This window comes from Trichechus manatus, unplaced genomic scaffold (assembly GCF_000243295.1).
Source record: "Trichechus manatus latirostris isolate Lorelei unplaced genomic scaffold, TriManLat1.0 scaffold00073, whole genome shotgun sequence".
Classification (NCBI taxonomy): Eukaryota; Metazoa; Chordata; class Mammalia; order Sirenia; family Trichechidae; genus Trichechus; species Trichechus manatus.
In genome coordinates, this window is record NW_004444009.1 from 10,382,814 (window position 1) to 10,401,187 (window position 18,374).

The 18,374-nt window shown below is 38.2% G+C and overlaps 1 protein-coding gene across 7 annotated transcripts in view; it reads left to right on the forward strand.

The window, feature by feature from the left end:
• Window positions 1–18,374, forward strand: part of PHTF1 (putative homeodomain transcription factor 1) — a 54,596-nt gene that overhangs the window by 26,487 nt on the left and 9,735 nt on the right. For 4 of the 7 annotated variants that reach the window (XM_023734909.1, XM_023734907.1, XM_023734910.1 and 1 more), the window contains 9 exons: window positions 771–908; window positions 1,851–2,010; window positions 3,346–3,519; window positions 3,630–3,719; window positions 4,679–4,900; window positions 12,198–12,326; window positions 12,737–13,009; window positions 13,775–13,906; window positions 14,581–14,667. In XM_023734909.1, the coding sequence (XP_023590677.1) occupies window positions 771–908; window positions 1,851–2,010; window positions 3,346–3,519; window positions 3,630–3,719; window positions 4,679–4,900; window positions 12,198–12,326; window positions 12,737–13,009; window positions 13,775–13,906; window positions 14,581–14,667 (1,405 nt within the window). The remainder of the gene's footprint in view (window positions 1–770; window positions 909–1,850; window positions 2,011–3,345; window positions 3,520–3,629; window positions 3,720–4,678; window positions 4,901–12,197; window positions 12,327–12,736; window positions 13,010–13,774; window positions 13,907–14,580; window positions 14,668–18,374) is intronic. The other 3 variants (XM_023734913.1, XM_023734911.1, XM_023734912.1) reach the window with 2 other exon arrangements.

Below are 18,374 nucleotides of genomic sequence, written 5' to 3' on the forward strand. Positions count from 1 at the left end.
CCTTGGAAACCCTATGGGGCAGTTCTACTCTGTCCTGTAGTGTCGCTATGAGTCGGAATCAACTAGATGGCAGTAGGTTTGGTTTTTTTTTTTTTTGGTAAGCAGTTACTAAATATGACTTTTCTGTTTGATGCAATGAATTTCAACGTGTTTGTTTTTATTTTTGAATGTTATTTTCAAAACTTTTTTTTTTCCAAAAAAGAAGATTCCTTGTAAACTCAGTTAAATGGATTTAATGTGTTCTAAGGAAATCCAGTGCTGTACTGTGTCTCATTGGTATTTATTGGATATAACTTTTAACTGCATAGGATATCAATAAAAAGTGATCTGTGGCTATTACTTTCCACTCCTATGATTTGTTGTGCCAGAGGGATAGATTTCTGATGTTCATATTTAAAGATACTGCTCCTTCTGCTAGTGGTGATAAATGTACCTGAAAAGACTCTGGTTCATACATGTGAAAATTTTCTTTCTAGTAATGTTTCTGAATAGCAGTTCTAAATCTTTAATGACTGAAGAAAATGATAGCTCAGGACTTCGCAATTTATCACCTTTGTTAATTTATAGTAATCTTATATATTCCCAATTGCTTCCTCTGCCATATAACCTTTGTTTGCCTTTCAGTCAGAAATGTTCTTACATAATTTATCCTCATTATATGATGTTCGCTATGCTATGCTTGATTTCAGGTAGTAATCTGATGGGGATGTTTTAGGCACAAATAGAAAAGGTCTTGAATAATCTGAAGCTTTTTTTTTTTTTTTTGGTAGAAAATTACGAAAAACTGTAAATGGTGATGGGAACCGAGAAAATGGAAATAACTCCTCTTCTGATAAAGTCAGAGGAGTAGAAACTTTGGAATCTATACCCCGTATTAGTGGTTTTTGGGGGACTCTCTTTGGCAACAGGTGGGAAGTCTTACATTGGAATTTTTACTTGATTTTGTATTCACATTAGTGTTCACATAGTATACAATATGATCAGGTCATATGAATGAGCAAGGTAGGCATATTATCATTATGGTGTGATTGTTAAGGATTCTAGAAAGATTTGCTTACTCAAAGTATCATCTCCACTGTGTCATGTTATCTGTAATTCTAGTATACTGCCATAAAAGATTCATTCTATTTGATATTTAATGACCTTTTAGACTACAAGATTACAAAAATATAAATACTCTGAAAGGGAAAATATCTTAAGCCGTATTGGCCAACATCTTGAGAGAAAGAAGGATTTATGATGATCAGGTATTTTTTAGTGTGTGAGGTGATATTTCTTTAGAAATGGTGTGCAGGGCAGGATCCTCTTCTTGATGGGCTACACCACAGAAAGGGAAATGGGTGAAAGATAAATTTTACCTAGATCATGATTTTGCAGGTCATGACAGCAAATGGGACTGATTATTCTGGGGGTAGTCAGGAGCATCCATGAAAGAGTTGAGGGTTGCTGGATTTTGAAGATGGGTAGCATTTACATAGATGGCAAAGAGAGGGAAAGGCATTCTGTGAAGTGGCATAGCAGGCAGTAAGAGGTAGGAGTTGGCATGGTGTTTGAGAGGTGAAGTGGAGAAGACTATCAACCTTTTTCCTGAAAATAGATGCACAGTCTTCTCTACTGAAAAGTAAAGGCTTCCTCTCAATTAACTGGGACGAGTCTTTGGAGAGTAGAGTTAGCTATATTTTATCTTTCTATTCCCTTAGCAAGCTAGAGACCGACAAATATGATTTCTAAATTTCTGATTCTCCACTTCCAGAATAATATATTGTACTCCTCAGAAGAAAGTGATTTCATGAAAGATGTTAGTTTTGGAAAACTAGTTAGTGATGTATTTTTTTCCTTTTTAAAAATAGGACAAAGAGAGTAAAATTAATATCTAACAAAGGGACTGAAACTGAGAATGACACAAGTTGTCTGCATCCGATCATTAAGAAGAGACAGTGTCGACCAGAGATGAGAATGTGGCAAACAAGAGAGAGTGCAAAATTTTCTGATGGAGATAAGTCACGTAGGGTAAGAGTTAGATGAGTATAAATGTAATATTAAAATCTTTTCTTTCCTATCTAAAAATCTTCCTATTCTTAGACTCTGCTACAGATACAAAATAGGTACTAATAGGTTTGTATAATTTGACTTAAATAAGTGGAATGTAAAACACATAAGGCATGAAAAGGAAAATATCAGGTGAAGACTGTAGTTTATTCTTACAATTTCTAGGACTTGTTGTTGTCATGTGCCATCAGTTGATTCCAACTCACAGTGACCCTATAGGACAGAGTAGAACTGCCCCATAGGGTTTCCTAGGTTGTAATCTTTATGGGAGCAGATTGCCAGGACTTTTCTCTCATGAAGCCACCAGGTGGGTTTGAATCACCGACCTTTTGGTTAGCAGCCAAGTGCTTAACCACTGTACAACCAGGGCTCCTTTCTAGGGCTAGAACTTGTTACTGAATCTGCTGCTGATCCAGCCTTAACAGTAGGCTGGTAGATTTAATGAACAGATTAGTGTAGAGGCTGCTGTGTCATATTCCAGAGAGATAATGGTAATATAGAGTTCCTGATGGTGCTAATGGCTTGGCTGATGGTTAACTGCTCCGCTGCTAACTGAAAGGTTGGAGGTTTGAGTCCACTGAGAGGTGCCTCAGAAGAAAGGCGTGGCAATCTACTTCTGAAAAATCAGTCATTGAAAACCTTATGGAGCACAGTTCTACTCTGGCTTACACGGAGTTGCCGTAAGTCAGAATTAACTCCATGCAACTTTTTTTTTTTTAAATGATAGTATAATAAGGGTTTGGGAAACTGTTTTCTAGGTAGACTTGGTCTGCTCTGTGTCTAAAATTAACTGCAGTTTTACTTTATAGGCCTGAAATGTTTTCTTATTTTTTAGACTGTGGCACTTAAAATTGACTAATATTTTTAAGTCATTACTATAATCAGGCACTGCTGCTCCAAGTACTTTACATATACTAACTCATTTTTTCAGTCAGTCTGTGAGATAGATGTTTTTATTATTATTACTTTTCAGATGAGGAAGCTGAGCCCCAGAGAGGTTTAGTAACTTGTCCAAGGTGATATTGCTAGTAAGTAGAAGAGCTATCATTTACACTTAAAGAGTTTGATGCAAGCCTATGGTTTTGATCACCGCATAATACTGCCACATCATTTAGGCTGTTTAGTTTCCAGTTCAATATTTTTCTTTGCTGCTATCAATTAACATATAGATTTGTTCAGTTTTAGTTTAGTTTACCTCTACTGCTTTTTAGTTTTCGCATGCTTTGTTTTTACATATGCAGCATAGTAGAATATTCTGGGCTGTCCCCTGTGAAGGTATTGCTGTTCTCTTTGTAGGAGACTTTTAGGCATTTGGGTAATGGGATTTCAGATGATCTGTCAAGTGAGGAAGATGGTGAAGCACAGACACAGATGATATTATTGCGTAGGAGTGTGGAAGGGGCCTCAAGCGACAATGGCTGTGAAGTTAAGAATAGAAAATCAATATTTCCAAGGCACCTAAATTCTCAGGTAATTTTTGTTTTAATTTATAAAAGTACTGGAGTTAATTCCTAAATCATTGAATAGTAACAAGGTATTTAACATGTTTTCCTATTGTTTGTTGGTTTGATTTTTGGCAGGTAAAGAAAACCCCTTCAAGGTGGTGTCATCTGGTGCGGGATTCAGATAGTGTGGCCGAGTCGGAATTTGAATCAGCAGCTTTCAGCCAGGTAAAGTATCCTTTTGAGAGATCAGTGTTCAAGGAGTATTTTTCAGTATAATAACTTTATCTATTCCTTTTTTTATTGGTAGCACCAAAGTAGTGGTTACCTCCCCTTTTAAACTCACTGCCAGTCTGTCTAGCAGCTTTTAAACCTCTGCTCACCCCAGAAAGAGAGTGAACTCCTTAAGGTTACACTTTAATCTTACAAGTATCATAGATGGTGCTCAGAAGGAGATTATTCAGTCCCTAAATGATGAGAAAGTTATTTAATAGTCACTTGGGATGTGGCATTTATTCTTAAACATAATTCCTATGTAAGTGAGATTAACATGATGAGGACAGATTTTCGAGAAGATTGGAGCAGTAAATCTCATCATGAAAACCAGTGGGCATATTGTAACATTTGGAATTTTGTAATTGAGAAGTGAGCAGAATAGATGATGGTGGTGTGGTTTTGTTTTGTTTTGATTGACAAGACAGTTAGGGTCAGGGAAAAACTTTCAAATTTGTGTTTGTACCGCAGGATAGGTGGGTTGTCTATCCTTTTCCTCTGCCTGGTTATCCTTTTTCATGCTGGTGCTAGACCCTTGAACATGACTAAGTCTGCAGTCAAGCTCACAATATTTAGAGTGGGGTATGCCGGTAGGCTCAGCAAAGCCAATTAGGGAGGTTCTCTGGGTGTGCTTGTAGGAGTCACCTCTCATTCCAGGACAACTTCGTTAGTAAGCCCCGATGACTTCTTGGAAGGAGTTCTTTTAAAGCCCTGCTTGCTAGAAAGTCATCAGAGTTTAACATTTAAATGTCAAAATGTATTATTGGTATGTGAAGTCTTGTGAACAAATGAATATATAGTGGTTGACTTATGAAAGCTTGCCAGCCATTGCCATAGATAACTTGTTTTAATTTTATTGCAGCTGTTTAATTGTTTTTAAGAATGAATGAAAATGTGTATTTTTTCCTTTAAAGGGCTCCAGATCTGGCACAAATGGTGGCTCTCGAAACCTTACCATGTCAAGAAGAGACTCAGAGAGCACTCGCCATGATTCTGAGACCGAGGATATGTTATGGGATGACCTGCTGCATGGCCCAGAGTGCCGATCGTCTGTCACCAGCGACAGTGAGGGGGCCCATGTGAACACCCTTCACTCAGGGACCAAACGCGACTTCAAAGAGGATGTTTTTCAGCAGGTGTGTGAAGGCGATGATGATAGCAGCTTAGATTTATTGTGAGGTCTATGAAGGCGGTGATAATAGTAGCTAAGATTTATTCTGTTTTGTTGCGTGCCAGGCACTGTATTATCTCATCTAACTTTGCAGTAATCCTATAAGGCAAGTACTATTATTATCCCCAGTTTAGAGATGAGGAAATTGAACACACCCTGCAAGTGAAGATAGTGGGATTAGAACTCAGGGGGAAGGACTCTAGTGTTGCCTTCGCTTAAATTTTTCTTAATAATATTTTTCTCATTATTTTCCTTAGAGTGGTCTTTGATGTTCATTTTATATGATCAGAGTTGTTTGGATGGTATATATTTTAATAAACATCACAGTATTGTATATGATTTAGTAGGGATTAGCTTGCTTCTACAATAATGTATAAATCAAATGATGCTTTTAATTTCAGGTTTTATATTAATATAAAATCAAATAACCTAGAATTGTAGTTGCCTTAGAAGGTATTTCTACCTTCCAACCACTGTAGGAATTCTTTCCCCGTCTGTAATGTAGTCATAATAGTTCATACTTGGAAATGTTGTGAAATATCGAATGAGATAATATGAAGTGCTTAGCACAGTGCCTGGCAAAGAGTAAACACTCAGTAAATATTTTGATGTGTAGGATTGTTACTTTCCTTTGTGGCTACCCTAATATTTACTCCTGTTTTTCTAAATTTAAACCAATCTTTTATTTCTTTATATCGCCTTGACATCCTTCCCATGTGAAAGATCTATAACTACATTTTTTAGCTCCTCTTTCTTGTTTTAACGTTATTGTCTTTTACATATTGACGTCCCTGTTTCCCTATTTTCAGTGTTTTAGCTTTGATTTATTTTTGTGACTTCCCTGTCTGGGTTTTAGCTATTTTCAGTGTTTTAGCTTTGATTTATTTTTGTGACTTCCCTATCTGGGTTGATATCTGGTTGCTCTGTTCTGTGTTCTAGTCTTGGGTTGTTATCTCATGTTACTGATTTTCTATCTGGAGGACTCCCTTTAGTATTTCTTGTAATTTTGGTTTGATCTTTGCAAATTCCCAAAACTTCTGTTTATCTGAAAATGCCCTAATTTCATCATCATATTTAAGAGACAGTTTTGCTGGATATGTAATTCTTAGCTGGCAGTTTTTTCCTTCAAGGCTTTATATATGTTATCCCATTGCCTTCTTGCCTATGTGGTTTCTGCTGAGTAGGCCGAGCTTAGTCTTATTGACTCTCCTTTGTAGGTGACTATTTGTTTATCCCTAGCCGCTCTTAAAATTCTCTCTTTATCTTTGGTTTTGGCAAGTTTGATTATAATATGTCTTGGTAATTTTCTTTTGGGATCTACCTTGTGTAGGGTTCGATGAGCATCTTGGATAGATATCTTCTCATCTTTCATGATATCATGGAAGTTTTCTGCCAAAAAATCTTCAACAATTCTCTCTGTATTTTCTGTTACTCTCCCTTCCCCCTTTCTGGTACTGCAGTCATTCATAGGTTATTCTTCTTGATAGAGTCCCACATAATTCTTAGAGTTTCTTCATTTTTTTAAATTCTTTTATCTGATTTTTCCTCAAATAAGTTGGTGTCAAGTGCTTTATCTTCATTGTTACTAATTCTGACTTCCATTGCCTCAATTCTGCTCCTGTGACTTTCTACTGAGTTGTCTGATTCTGAAATTTTATTGTTAATCTTCTGGATTTCTGTTTGCTGTCTCTTTGTGGATTCTTTCAGCCTGTTAAATTTGTCATTGTGCTCATCTGTAATCTTCTTAAGTTCCTCTATTGCTTTGTCTGTGTGTTTCTTGGCTTGTTCTGTGTTTTGCATCATCTCCTTCCTGATCTCTTAAAGAGTTCTGTATATTAATCTTTTGTATTTTACCTCCAGTAATTCAAAGAAGTTCTTTTCCTTCAGAAGATTTCTTGATTCTTTGTTTTGGGAGCTTGCTGAAGCCATCATAGTCTGCCTCTCTATGTTATTTGATATTGACTGTTATCTCCAAGCCATCTATTATTATATTTATTTATTTTATGTTTGCTTACTGTGACCTAGCTTCTTGTTTTGTTTTGATATGCCCAAATAGGCTGCTTGTGTGAGCTAGTTTGATTATTGGCACCTTTGAAGCTCTAACATCCTGTCACCAGGTGGTTAGATCTTTTTACTAGGTATGTGAGCCCAGGAGTCCGTTTACTTTTCTTGTATGGATTCAGCTCAGGTGTCCAGGTAGTTGGTCACTAAGTATGTGGTGCAGGCTCTCACCTACAGTCCTAGATGGGCAAGGGTGATTAGAGTAGGCACAGGTGTCTGGCTGCAGTAGGGGGTCACATGCTGAGCAAGGCAGGGGGCTGATGGTTGCCCCTGAGTGTCTGGGAGGAAAGTGTGTCCCCATTCCCTAGAGTATGTAGGTAGGTGGGTTTTGCAGCTGGACTATGGGCACCCTGTGCTGTTGTCTGTAAGGACTGGGAGGTACCACTTATTCTTGGACCCCTGTTGCAGGTGGCTAAGTGGTGTGGGTGGAGCCACCAGTCCTCAGACCCCTGATGTGGGTAGGTGAGTACCCTGCTTAATGGCCAGAGCTGTGTCAAATGTCACAAACCTGCCACTCCACTATATAGCTGGTACAGTTGAAGTTAGGCTTTAGGTATATACCCTGTTATAGTGTGCTAATAAGGGTCTGTGCTGTTGAAATGGGCCCACACAAGTCTATGCAGGGATGAAGGGCATTCAGAGTCCGTGGACCCCTTATGCCTGTGCCTAGGGAGCTGTGCCTGCCCTGAGTTCCCAGCTTAGGGGAGCTGGAAGATTATTTTTTCCTGTTTGTTAATTTGTTCCCTTTCCAAGGCCAGGAGAATGGCTCAGGGTGTGTGACAGGTTCTGCTTCCAGCCCAGAGGACACGGCAGTCGCTGAAGCTGGCCTGGGACCTGGTGTAGAGTGGGTGGGGAGCAGGTAAATAGGAGAGAGGTTCTTCCCAAACAGGGTGTTTTTTGATCTGTGTGGTAGGTTAGACGCATGTACTTATATTTTGCCGTTTGAGCGCCGCTTTTCACTGGTTCTGAAGGCTCGAGTAGACTCTCCACTGCTCAGTCTCTCTTGATGTGGAAAATGCATCCTGAACACCACTGCCCGCTTCACTGCACATGCTAGCTGATCCAGCCCACAGGGTACTGGTTCCTGCTGGGTCAGGTCTGGCAACTCCTTACTGCTTCTGAACCGTCTCTCCCTCTTCCTGCCACTCAGTCCGATTCCTCAACTTCACCTTTGATATTCAGGGCTCCTAGATTGTCATACATAATTGATTCACGTGTTTTTTTCAGGTCTTTGTTGTAAGAGGGACCACTGGAAGCATCTGACTACTCTGCCATCTTGGTCCGGCCTCCCAACACTCAATAAATAAATGTTAGCATTATCATTAGTATCCCCATCTGATGATCAGTCAGCCTCTGTTTAAATACTTCTGGAGATGGAGTGCTTGTTATTTCATGAGACAGCTTGCTCCATCCCTAGATACATCGAGTGATTAAGGAATGGTTCTCATTATTTAGCTGGATCTGTCTCTCTGTTATTTCCACCTGTCAGCTCTACTTCTGTTTTTCTAGGGCAACAAAGAATAAGTCTGCCTGCTCCTCCACACAGCAGACTTTGAGACGTTGGATGACAGTGATTAGGATTCTCCTTTGTTTTTGTTCTTACAGGCTAAATATTTCCACAGTGCCTTGCAAACAGTAGATGATGGCTATACATATGTCATTAAATGTATAAAACCAAACACCAAGCCCACTGCCGTTGAGTCAATTCTGACTCATAGGATTTCCGAGGCCCCATAGGGTTTCTGAGGTCCCGTAGGGTTTCTGAGGCTATAAATCTTTACAATAGCAGATTGCCACATCTTTCTCCCACCAATAAACGTATACAGCTTTTTAAAACTGACAAGAAATAGCATATATTTTTCTCATTAAAGCTTTATGCTACTTTCACCAACTTTGCAATCAAAGTTTGAATCTAAATGTTCTTTACTTTCAGTCTGAAGTTTCTTTTTACATTAACTCTCAGTAGTTATAGGAGCCCTGGTGGCGCAGTGGTTAAGAGCTTGATTGCTAACCAAATAGTCAGCAGTTCGAATCCACCAGCTGCTTCTTGGAAATCCTATGGGGCATTTCTACTCTGTCCTAAAGGGTCACTATGAGTCAGAATCAACTCTATGGCAATGGTTTTTTTGTGCTTAGTAATTATACATAACATCATGATGATCTTGGCCTCTTGAGCACTTTTGGGATTTACATTAAGGCATATATAAGAATAATTGCATAAAATGAACTCCCCATGTCAAACGGAATTCATCATTTCCTAATCTCCTCTGCCCAACCTGCTCACTTCTTTTATTCCCAGTATTTTTTAATACCACCCACCACTAACCACCCAAGGCAGAAACCTTGGAGTCCTTCTTGACTCCACTGTCTCCACTGTGTTTCTAATTAATCATCATGTTCTCTTGATTCTACTCTCTAAATATCTGAATCCGTCCACTTGTTTCCACCTTGCTTGGTGCAGCCATCATCATCTCTCATCTGGATTGTTAAAACAGCATCTCTAGGCTTGTCCTACTTCATTTCGTTTTCTACACTGCCGCCAGAGTGATACTTCTAAAATACAAATCTGATAATACCATTCCCCTTAAAATTCTTTAATTACTTTTTTTCTCTTCTGGATTATTTACTTCTGATCCTTTATCTGCTCTAATAGAATCACACCTCTGACCATTCCCTCCCTGCTTCTTACATGGTGTACTTTAACTTGACTAAACTTCCTCTAGTTTCTTAAATGTACCAACCCCCATCTACTTTTTTTTTTTTTTTAATTGTGTGTTAGGTGAAAGTTTACAGAGCAAATTATATTCCCATTCGACAGTTTGTACATAAAGTGTTTCATGGGCTTAGTTTCATTCTCCACAATGTGTTAACACTCTCTCCATTTATGCCCTGGGTTCCCCATTTCCTTTCATCCTGATTTTCTACCCCTTCCTGCCTTCTCTTCTTTGCTTTCGGGAAAATATTGTCCTTTTGATCTCATTTAATTGATTGTTCAAGGAGCACGTTTCTTTCAGGTGTTATTGTTTATTTTATGGGCTTATCTATTGTTTAGCTGGAAGGTGATCTCCAGAATGGCTTCAGTTTCAGGTCAGAAGGGTATCTTAGGGGCATAGTCTTGAGGGTTCTTCCAGTCTATATCAGACCAGTTAGTCTGGTCTTTTTTGTGAATTTGACTTTTTTGTTCTACAGTATTGTCCTGCTCTGTCTGTTGTGATCCCAGTCAGAGCAGTAGGTAGTGGTAGCCAGGCACCATAATTCTTCTGGTCTAGGTTCGTGTAGGTTGTGGTTCATGTGATTCATTAGCCCTTTGGACTAATTGCTCCCTTGAGTCTTTGGTTTTCTTTACTCTACTTTGCTCCGGGTGGGAAGAGATCAATAGTTGTATCTTAGATGGCTGCTTGCAAGCTTTTAAGACCTCAGATGCTATTCACCAAAGTAGGATGCAGAACATTGTCTTTATGAATTATGTTGTGCTAGTTGATGTAGGTGTCCCCCAAGTCTATTCACCCTCAAGCCTAGGAGCTTCATCCCACGAGGTGTTTGGTTATGTTTAGGAGGTTTCCTTGACTGTGCCCCTTGTGTGCTTTATTGTCTATATTAATATATGAGGAGCACCTGCAGTCATGTATTTAGAAATATCCACCACCAAACCATATCTGCCAGTAGGTGTGCTCCCTTACACCCTCCCACACCTCTTGGCACATCTATCTATGTATCCATTCATAAATTACTGTTTGTTAATACTATTGTTGCAGGATTGTCTAAGCTATAGTAGTTACCGTAGTTGCCCTTTATTCTTGCATTCCTGTCAGTGTCCTCTCTTGCCTTGGTCATGTTGTGCTGACTTCTCGCATATTGTGTATTATCTTTCCCTTCACCAATGTTAACACGTGTCTTATATCTATTTGGTAATTTTCCCTCCCTCCTCTTTTCATCCCTGGTAACCATCAGAGAATGTTTTTTTTCTTTTCTGTATATAACCTTTACTGTTACTTTATAATAACAGTCTCATACACCAGTTGTCCTTTCGTGATCGACATATTTCACTCAGCATAATGTCTTTCAAATTCATCCATGCCCTGTCTACTTCTGGCCTTTAACATACTGGTTTTTTTGCCTAGGACACACTTCCTTCTAATACTCATTCCTATAGCTCACTCCTTTTTATTCTTCTGGTCTTGGTTTGAATGATACTTCCTTTAGGAAGCCTTTCCTATATGCTCCAAAAGCACTCTTTCCTTCCTTTACCATGCTGTGTAGTAACTATTTAATTATGTCTCCTTCAGAAATCTGTAAACTCCTTGATTGCAAGGATCACATCTGTCTTGTTCTCCATTATATCCACAGTGCATCTTTCGTAGTAGGTGCTTAATAAATAATTGTTGGATAAATCAGTGAATCAATGAATAAATGCTGAGCATTGTGGTGGAAAGAGAAGAAATACATCATATGGTCCTTTTCTAGAAACTTATATTTTGGTTTGGAGACAAGATGATTATATGGGAAGTAAAGGACACTATAGAAGCTACATATAGTTAGATGCCAGTTAGCTTGATATAGACTATCAGGCCTTCTAGTTTCAGAGAAGAACAAAATTAGTGAGGCTTGTGATGGTCAAAGAAGACCATGTTGGAGAAATGGAACTGGAACTGGTACTTGAAGAATTAGGCATGATATGGCAGTGGGAGGTGGGGATTTGTTTTATTGTGACTTTTTCCTCTTGAGGTTTCTATGCTTTTCTGTGACCTGCTTACCAGAGAAAGGCTTAACTACTCAGTAATTCACAATGTGATATGTGAGGCCTTCTAGCACCTCTCCTAACTTCTTCCTACTACTCCCAGGGTAGTCTCGTTGCTCTAGAGATACTTTCTTCCTCAATATCCCAAGAATACAGCAAGCTTATCCTCACTTCTGTACCTTTAGCAACCTTGAACATCATGGATCCTGTCTCTCCTCATTGCAGAAGACCTTTAGCCTGTGTCCAGTTAAGAGAAAAGGTTTAGTTAAGAAAAAAGGGTCAGAAATCAGCATCATAGAGGTGGTAATTGGAGTGATGAGCTCTGTGAGGGAGAGAATAGAATAATAATAGAGTGATTGACTGAACATTGGCAAATGTAGCCTGGGAGCTGGACAAAGGGGGAAAAAACTAATGCAGGAAAGAAAGGAGTGGATGCAAACAGTTATATATTTTTTCTTCTCAGAACCATTTATTCTGGCTTCAGAACTCAAGTCCTGCCTCTGACCGAGTTAGTGCAATAATCTGGGAAGGGAATGAGTGCAAAAAGATGGATATGTCTGTATTGGAAATAAGTGGCATCATTATGAGCAGGGTAAGGTTTAATAAGACTCCAGACTTTTCAAATAATCTAGTTAGTGATAAGCAGCTATTTCATAGAGTCGACTTAGTGATCAAAACAAAATGACTCTGCTTTTGAAACACACATATATATATTTAAATTTTGTAGTCAGAGTCTGTACTTGGTAGTATGCTTTTTTTATTCTTCATACATTGTATGATCTCTGTTAGCATGAACAATTGCTCAGTTATATTCCACAAACATTCCTTATCTCATATAAAGTCTAATTTTTAATATGGTCTAAAAGTCATAGATCTGTATGTCATTTTAAAATTTTACTTCTATTTGTCTATTTTTAATAATCTAAATAGTATTTGATAAATACTGCCTTATAACTCCATTTGCCTATGCAGTAGTAACGGAAATTTTAAATTAATCCCCAGGTTAACGCCTATCAGCAAGGAGTAGGTTATCAGATGCTGGGAAATGTCGTCACTATTGGATTAGCATTTTTTCCTTTTGTACATCGACTTTTCCGTGAAAAGAGCCTTGATCAACTAAAGTCCATTTCTACTGAGGAGATCTTGACTCTCTTTTGTGGGGCACCACCAGTTATACCTATTATTGTTTTGTCTGTAATTAATTTTTTTGAACGATTGTGTCTTACTTGGATGTTTTTTTTCATGATGTGTGTGGCCGAGAGAACGTATAAACAGGTTAGTAGGAAGATAAGTAAAATTTCTTATGTCTGCTTTTGTATATGATATTCCACTGCAGTATTTTTGTTTTCTTCATTTGTTTTTTTCTCCAAAAGTTAATAAGGACAATGAAGGATTGATAGTGGACTTCTTGTATTTATCAACTTAACATTTGTAATATTGCCTCTCATTGCAAATGGCACATTGTAATCTGGAATTTTGCTGAGCCTGATGTGTAGGAGTAAGTGGCTTAGCCAGTGAGTGAGCCTGGCAGACTGCTGAGCATCTGCACCTCAGTGTGCCTTTGCTGTTTTTTTCATTCGTACTGTATGTGGTAATTCTTAATGTGATAATGTTTCTGTGAAAATTGGCCAAGTGAGAAATAAATTTATGGAAATTTGGTAAGAGTTATGGATTGAGGACTTAATATTGAGGATATACACAAGAAATGTGATTTTGAATGGAGACATCACTGGGGAGTAAGCCAGAAGCCTGTGTAAACATTTGAATTTGTGAAGTTGGGGAGTCACAAAGGTCTCCAAAGACTATGTGTTGGCAAATATCAAGAGCATACCATATTGTGAAGAAGTATATAATGTTCTTTAGAAGCAACAGTATAAGGAGCCATTAAATAAATTTTTTCACTGCCTGTCTTAGTGATCCACTGATTAGAATTTCATCCTTTTTAACATGCGGGGAATATTGTTTACAATTATGTAAGTAAACCCACAGAGACATATAACATACATTTTACTTTGTGATTTTACTTTTAATCTCCCGTAGAGATTTTTATTTGCAAAACTCTTCAGCCATATTACATCTGCCAGGAAAGCAAGGAAATATGAAATACCTCATTTCAGACTTAAAAAGGTGGAGAATATTAAGATATGGTTATCACTTCGTTCGTATTTAAAGGTGAGTTTTATTTGATTAACAGTAGAACATATGCAAGAATATGTAGAGAATGCACCATTACAGTTTCTGGAAGCAGTTTCTCAGGCAGCGTAGTCCCATGTGTTGTACAGATTATATCAGTGGCTGACAGACTTTCTGCACATCAAGTTAGAAGTGATATGCCTGCAAAGCTGATCACAAAACAAACCCGTTGCCGCTGAGTCGATTCTGACTCACGGCAGCCCTATAGGACAGGGTACAACTGCCCCATAGGAGCAGCTGGTGGATTCGAACTGCCGACCTTTTTGGTAGCAGCTGCGCTCTTAACCACTGTGCCACCAGGGCTCCACAAAGGTGATAGGGGTAATAGAGCGTAGAAAGGGAAAACAAAATTTAAATTTCCTTGGACAGAATGATAAATTAAATATTGCATTTTTTTTCTGACTTTTGGGGAAATATTCCAGCTGAAAATATGCTGTTGAACCAATCACCCCTTAATTTGGAAAGGCATGGATTTCAGTGCTTAATTGAAGTGGAAAATGTCCAAAATATTTTAAAAACCTGTAAGAAACTTCTTATATCTATAAACTTTTATTTTCACATTAATGCAATAAAATTCAGAATGTTAACGATATGAGGGACATTGCCACACGGACAGTGATCCAGAACACTAACACATGCATCTCACTCCACAGAGGCGGGGTCCGCAGCGTTCAGTTGATGTGGTTGTGTCTTCCGTCTTCTTACTGACACTTTCCATTGCTTTCATTTGTTGTGCACAGGTAAAAGTTTTATCTGTTTCAATGAAAAATGGAGATTCTATTATAGGGTTCACCTTCAGTTTTAGACCAGGTCACTATGTGTTTTTTAAGTATATATATATATTTTTTAATTTAATGTGTCTACATTTCTTTTGCTATTTAGGATACTTGTTAATTTCTCTAACTTTTGGAAACTGTAATAAAGGTAATTTTGAAATCCGTTAAGACGCTAAGATCACTCTAATTTTAGTTGGTGATTTTTGACTGATAATATAGCTGTTAGACATTATTACTTGCATTGAGGATTTATGAGCATACTGTTTTCATATCACTTGTGAGACAAGCTGAAAGAAGCTCGAGGTTATTTAGTTATAATTTGAGTTCTGTATGTTTTAGGGGTTTACTTTGACTGTTGATAGTTTTACCTGTTGTACCTTTCTCTGAAAATAGGTTTGATTGTTACTTGTGTGTTTATTTTCCAGAAATGCTTTTTAGTGTAGCTGAACAATAGTATAAAGTTGTTCTGTTCACTCTAGTAGGCACTAGTCACATGTAGCTATTGAGCACTAGTCCAAATTGAGATGTGCTATAAGTGTAAAATATCAAATTTCAAAAATAACACGAGAAAGTAAAATAGCTCATTGATCATTTCTATATTTATTATAAATATTTTGAATATATTAGGTCAAATAAAATAGATTAAAATTAATTTCACCCGTTTCTTTTTACTTTTTTAATATGGCTTCTAGAAAATTTAAAAGTATGTGTGTGACTCACATTATATTTCTATTGAATAGCACTGGTATAGAGGCACAGGTTCTGTCTCCATCAGTGACCAAGGAAACCTCCAGTTTTACAGTTACCTTATCCCCCGGAAAGTTCCAGATTTTGCCTATGTAGTAGGGAGGGGGTGGGCAGAGAGTAAAAAGAAATATTTTTCCTACTGTTCCTGGCTTGAGCATTACTAATCTTTATGGAGGAAGACCTGGCTTAGAATCTGTAGCGCTTTCTTAGCAAGGGTCTACAATGATGAGCTTGAATCTCTGTCTCTCTCTTTCTACCCTCTCTCACTTTCCATTTTTTAAAAAATTTTGAAGCTCTAGACTGCTAGGTCAGACTATACCTGGCATCTTGGACTCTAGCTTTCTACCTTTTCACTTTATCCATTTTTCTTAGGAGGAAGCATAGCTCTCTTAGCTGAGATAAGAGCCACTCCCCCGGGAAAGGCATCGTTGGACTGTTGATCTTTGTGATTGCTGGACTCTCCAGTGAGTCATAAATCATTACGCTTTCTTGACCAGGTTCTTTGACACCACTGCCCACTCCTCTTACATCCAGAGTCTGAGAGAGAAGCTACTCTTAGTTTTTATTTTTTCCCTTCTCACCGTTCAGTAATGCCTTGTTTTCTTTTCATATCGTCTTCACAGTGTTACTGCTGTGCCAGCTCACCTGCGTTGCACTGCACAGAGGGTGTGTCAGGTTTTCTTCCTTGAAGCCTTCTTTGGTTCTTTACTCATCATCTTCCTCTCAGGTCTGAGTTTTCTGAAAAGAAGAGTCATTCCCTTTTGTTGAATTGGACAGATCTCTACTTCAGGTGGTAAATGGTGGTGAAGTCTTTGTTTTTTAATAATTCCTATCCTCTTTTAGATGAAATTTTGCTTAGAAGAGGAGGAAAGAGCTTAGATTCCTTGGGTCCTTTTTGTAAGTTTCATTTATAGGCACAAGCCCCCTCCCCCCCACCCCTTTTTTTAAGTTTTTATTTCCTCTTGCAGTTTTCATTTACCAGATATTTATTCAGTGCTCAAAAAATATTTGTTGAAGGTTGAGTATAGTGGTGAATAGGACAGACGTGGTTTTCTACTCTCACGGAGCTTATAGTGTAGCAGGAAAAATAGATATTGATCTAGCAATCACTACATTGTTTGACGGATATGATGATTGAGGCAGTTCAGGGTACTATGGGAGCACATAGCAGGGGGACCTCAACAAATTGTAGGGTAAGGTAACTTTCCTCATGAAATGATATTTAAATGGAGACCAGAGTGATGAATTGGAGACAGTGAAATGCAGGGGGTCAGGGGTAGACTATGGGAAGAAGAGCTGCAGACAGAGGGTACCACATGTGCAGTGTCTTTATTTTTTTTTGAAAGTGGTAAGTTTGAAGAATTAAATGTTAGTATGGCTGAAATATAGAATGCTCTATAGGGTAGAAACCAAATTATCAGTACATATAGAAGTGTCTGGGACATAGTATGTACTCATGGTAAAGGTAATTCCTAGAGATAATATTTGAATAGTCTCATTGACATCTCCCCTGAGCAGTACTAGACATTGATAAATTATTCTTTGGAATCTCCTAGACTCCATAAAGAACACCCTACTTCTGCTGTATATTCTTTAGCTATATTACTATAAAATTAACTATTTGTATTTATTTAGTTGTAACTATGTTGGGGTTATAGGCACGCTGAGACTAAATTCTAGTCAATTTCATCGAACTTCAGTGTTTCTAAATCTCCTCAGTCACACATTTGGACATCTCTTGTGTTCCTTTCCTTTTCTCTCCTTCCCTTTCCTTCACCTTTTTCCCTTTCCTTTCCCCTTTTCCATTTTCCTCCTTCCTTTTCTCCTTCCCTGCCTTGCTGCTTCCTTCTTCTTCTTTAAGCTTTTAGATATACCTTTGTCTTTACTTTTTAAAATTGCCTGTGGATTTTTTGATCTGACTTTATTGCTACATTTTCCATGTTTTGCTTTATCCTAGGTGTCTTAGTTATCTAGTGCTGCTGTAACAGAAATACAAGTGGGTGGCTTTAACAAACAGAAGTTAATTCTCTCACAGTTTAAGAGGCTAGAAGTCCGAATTCAGGGCGCCAGCTCCAGGGGAAGCTTTCTTTGTCTGTTGGCTCTGGGGGAAGGTCCTTGTCATCAATCTTCCCCTGGTCTAGGAAGCTTCTCAGCACAGGGACCCTTGCTCCAAAGATGTGCTCCATTCTCGGCTCTTCTTTCTTGGTGGTAGGAGGTTCCTCTCCTCTCTGCTTGATTCTGTCTTTTATATCTCAAAAGAGATTGACTCAAGACACAACCTAATCCTCTAGATTGAGTTTTGCCTCATTAACATAACTGCCTCTAATGCTGCCTCATTAACTTCATAGATGTTAGGATTTATGACACATAGGATAATCACATCAGATCACAAAACCACCACACAATACTGGGAATCATGGCCTAGCCAAGTTGACACACATTTTTGGGGGACAGTTCAATTCATAACAGTAGGTAATTGGCTTTTCCTAAACAGATCATAAGAAGGATCAGTGGCTCTACTTAAAAATCTATGAATATTTTTCCCCAGTGATGAAATTTGGAGAACAATAGGCAAAAGACTATCTAGACAAGGGACTACCTGCCCAGATTTCAAACACACGCTGCCTCTGCTTTCAAGGCCGTAGGATCTACCTAAGGAAGGTTGTTTGCTTGTTTCACTGGAAACCTCTACATTTGACTGTTGGGGCTTATAGGTTCTTATTACTACATATCTTTAGTTTCCAGATTAGTCTCAAGAGCAGTTTAATGAGGTGAAAATTTCTGGAATACCTTACATATTGATGCTAGATTTTTCCGTGATTTGTCAGTATAAGACTGGTATACAAACGTATGCTACCTTTGAACCCAGAATACTTGATTTCATAAAGAAAAGGCCCTCCTTTTTTTTTTTTTTTACTTTTTAT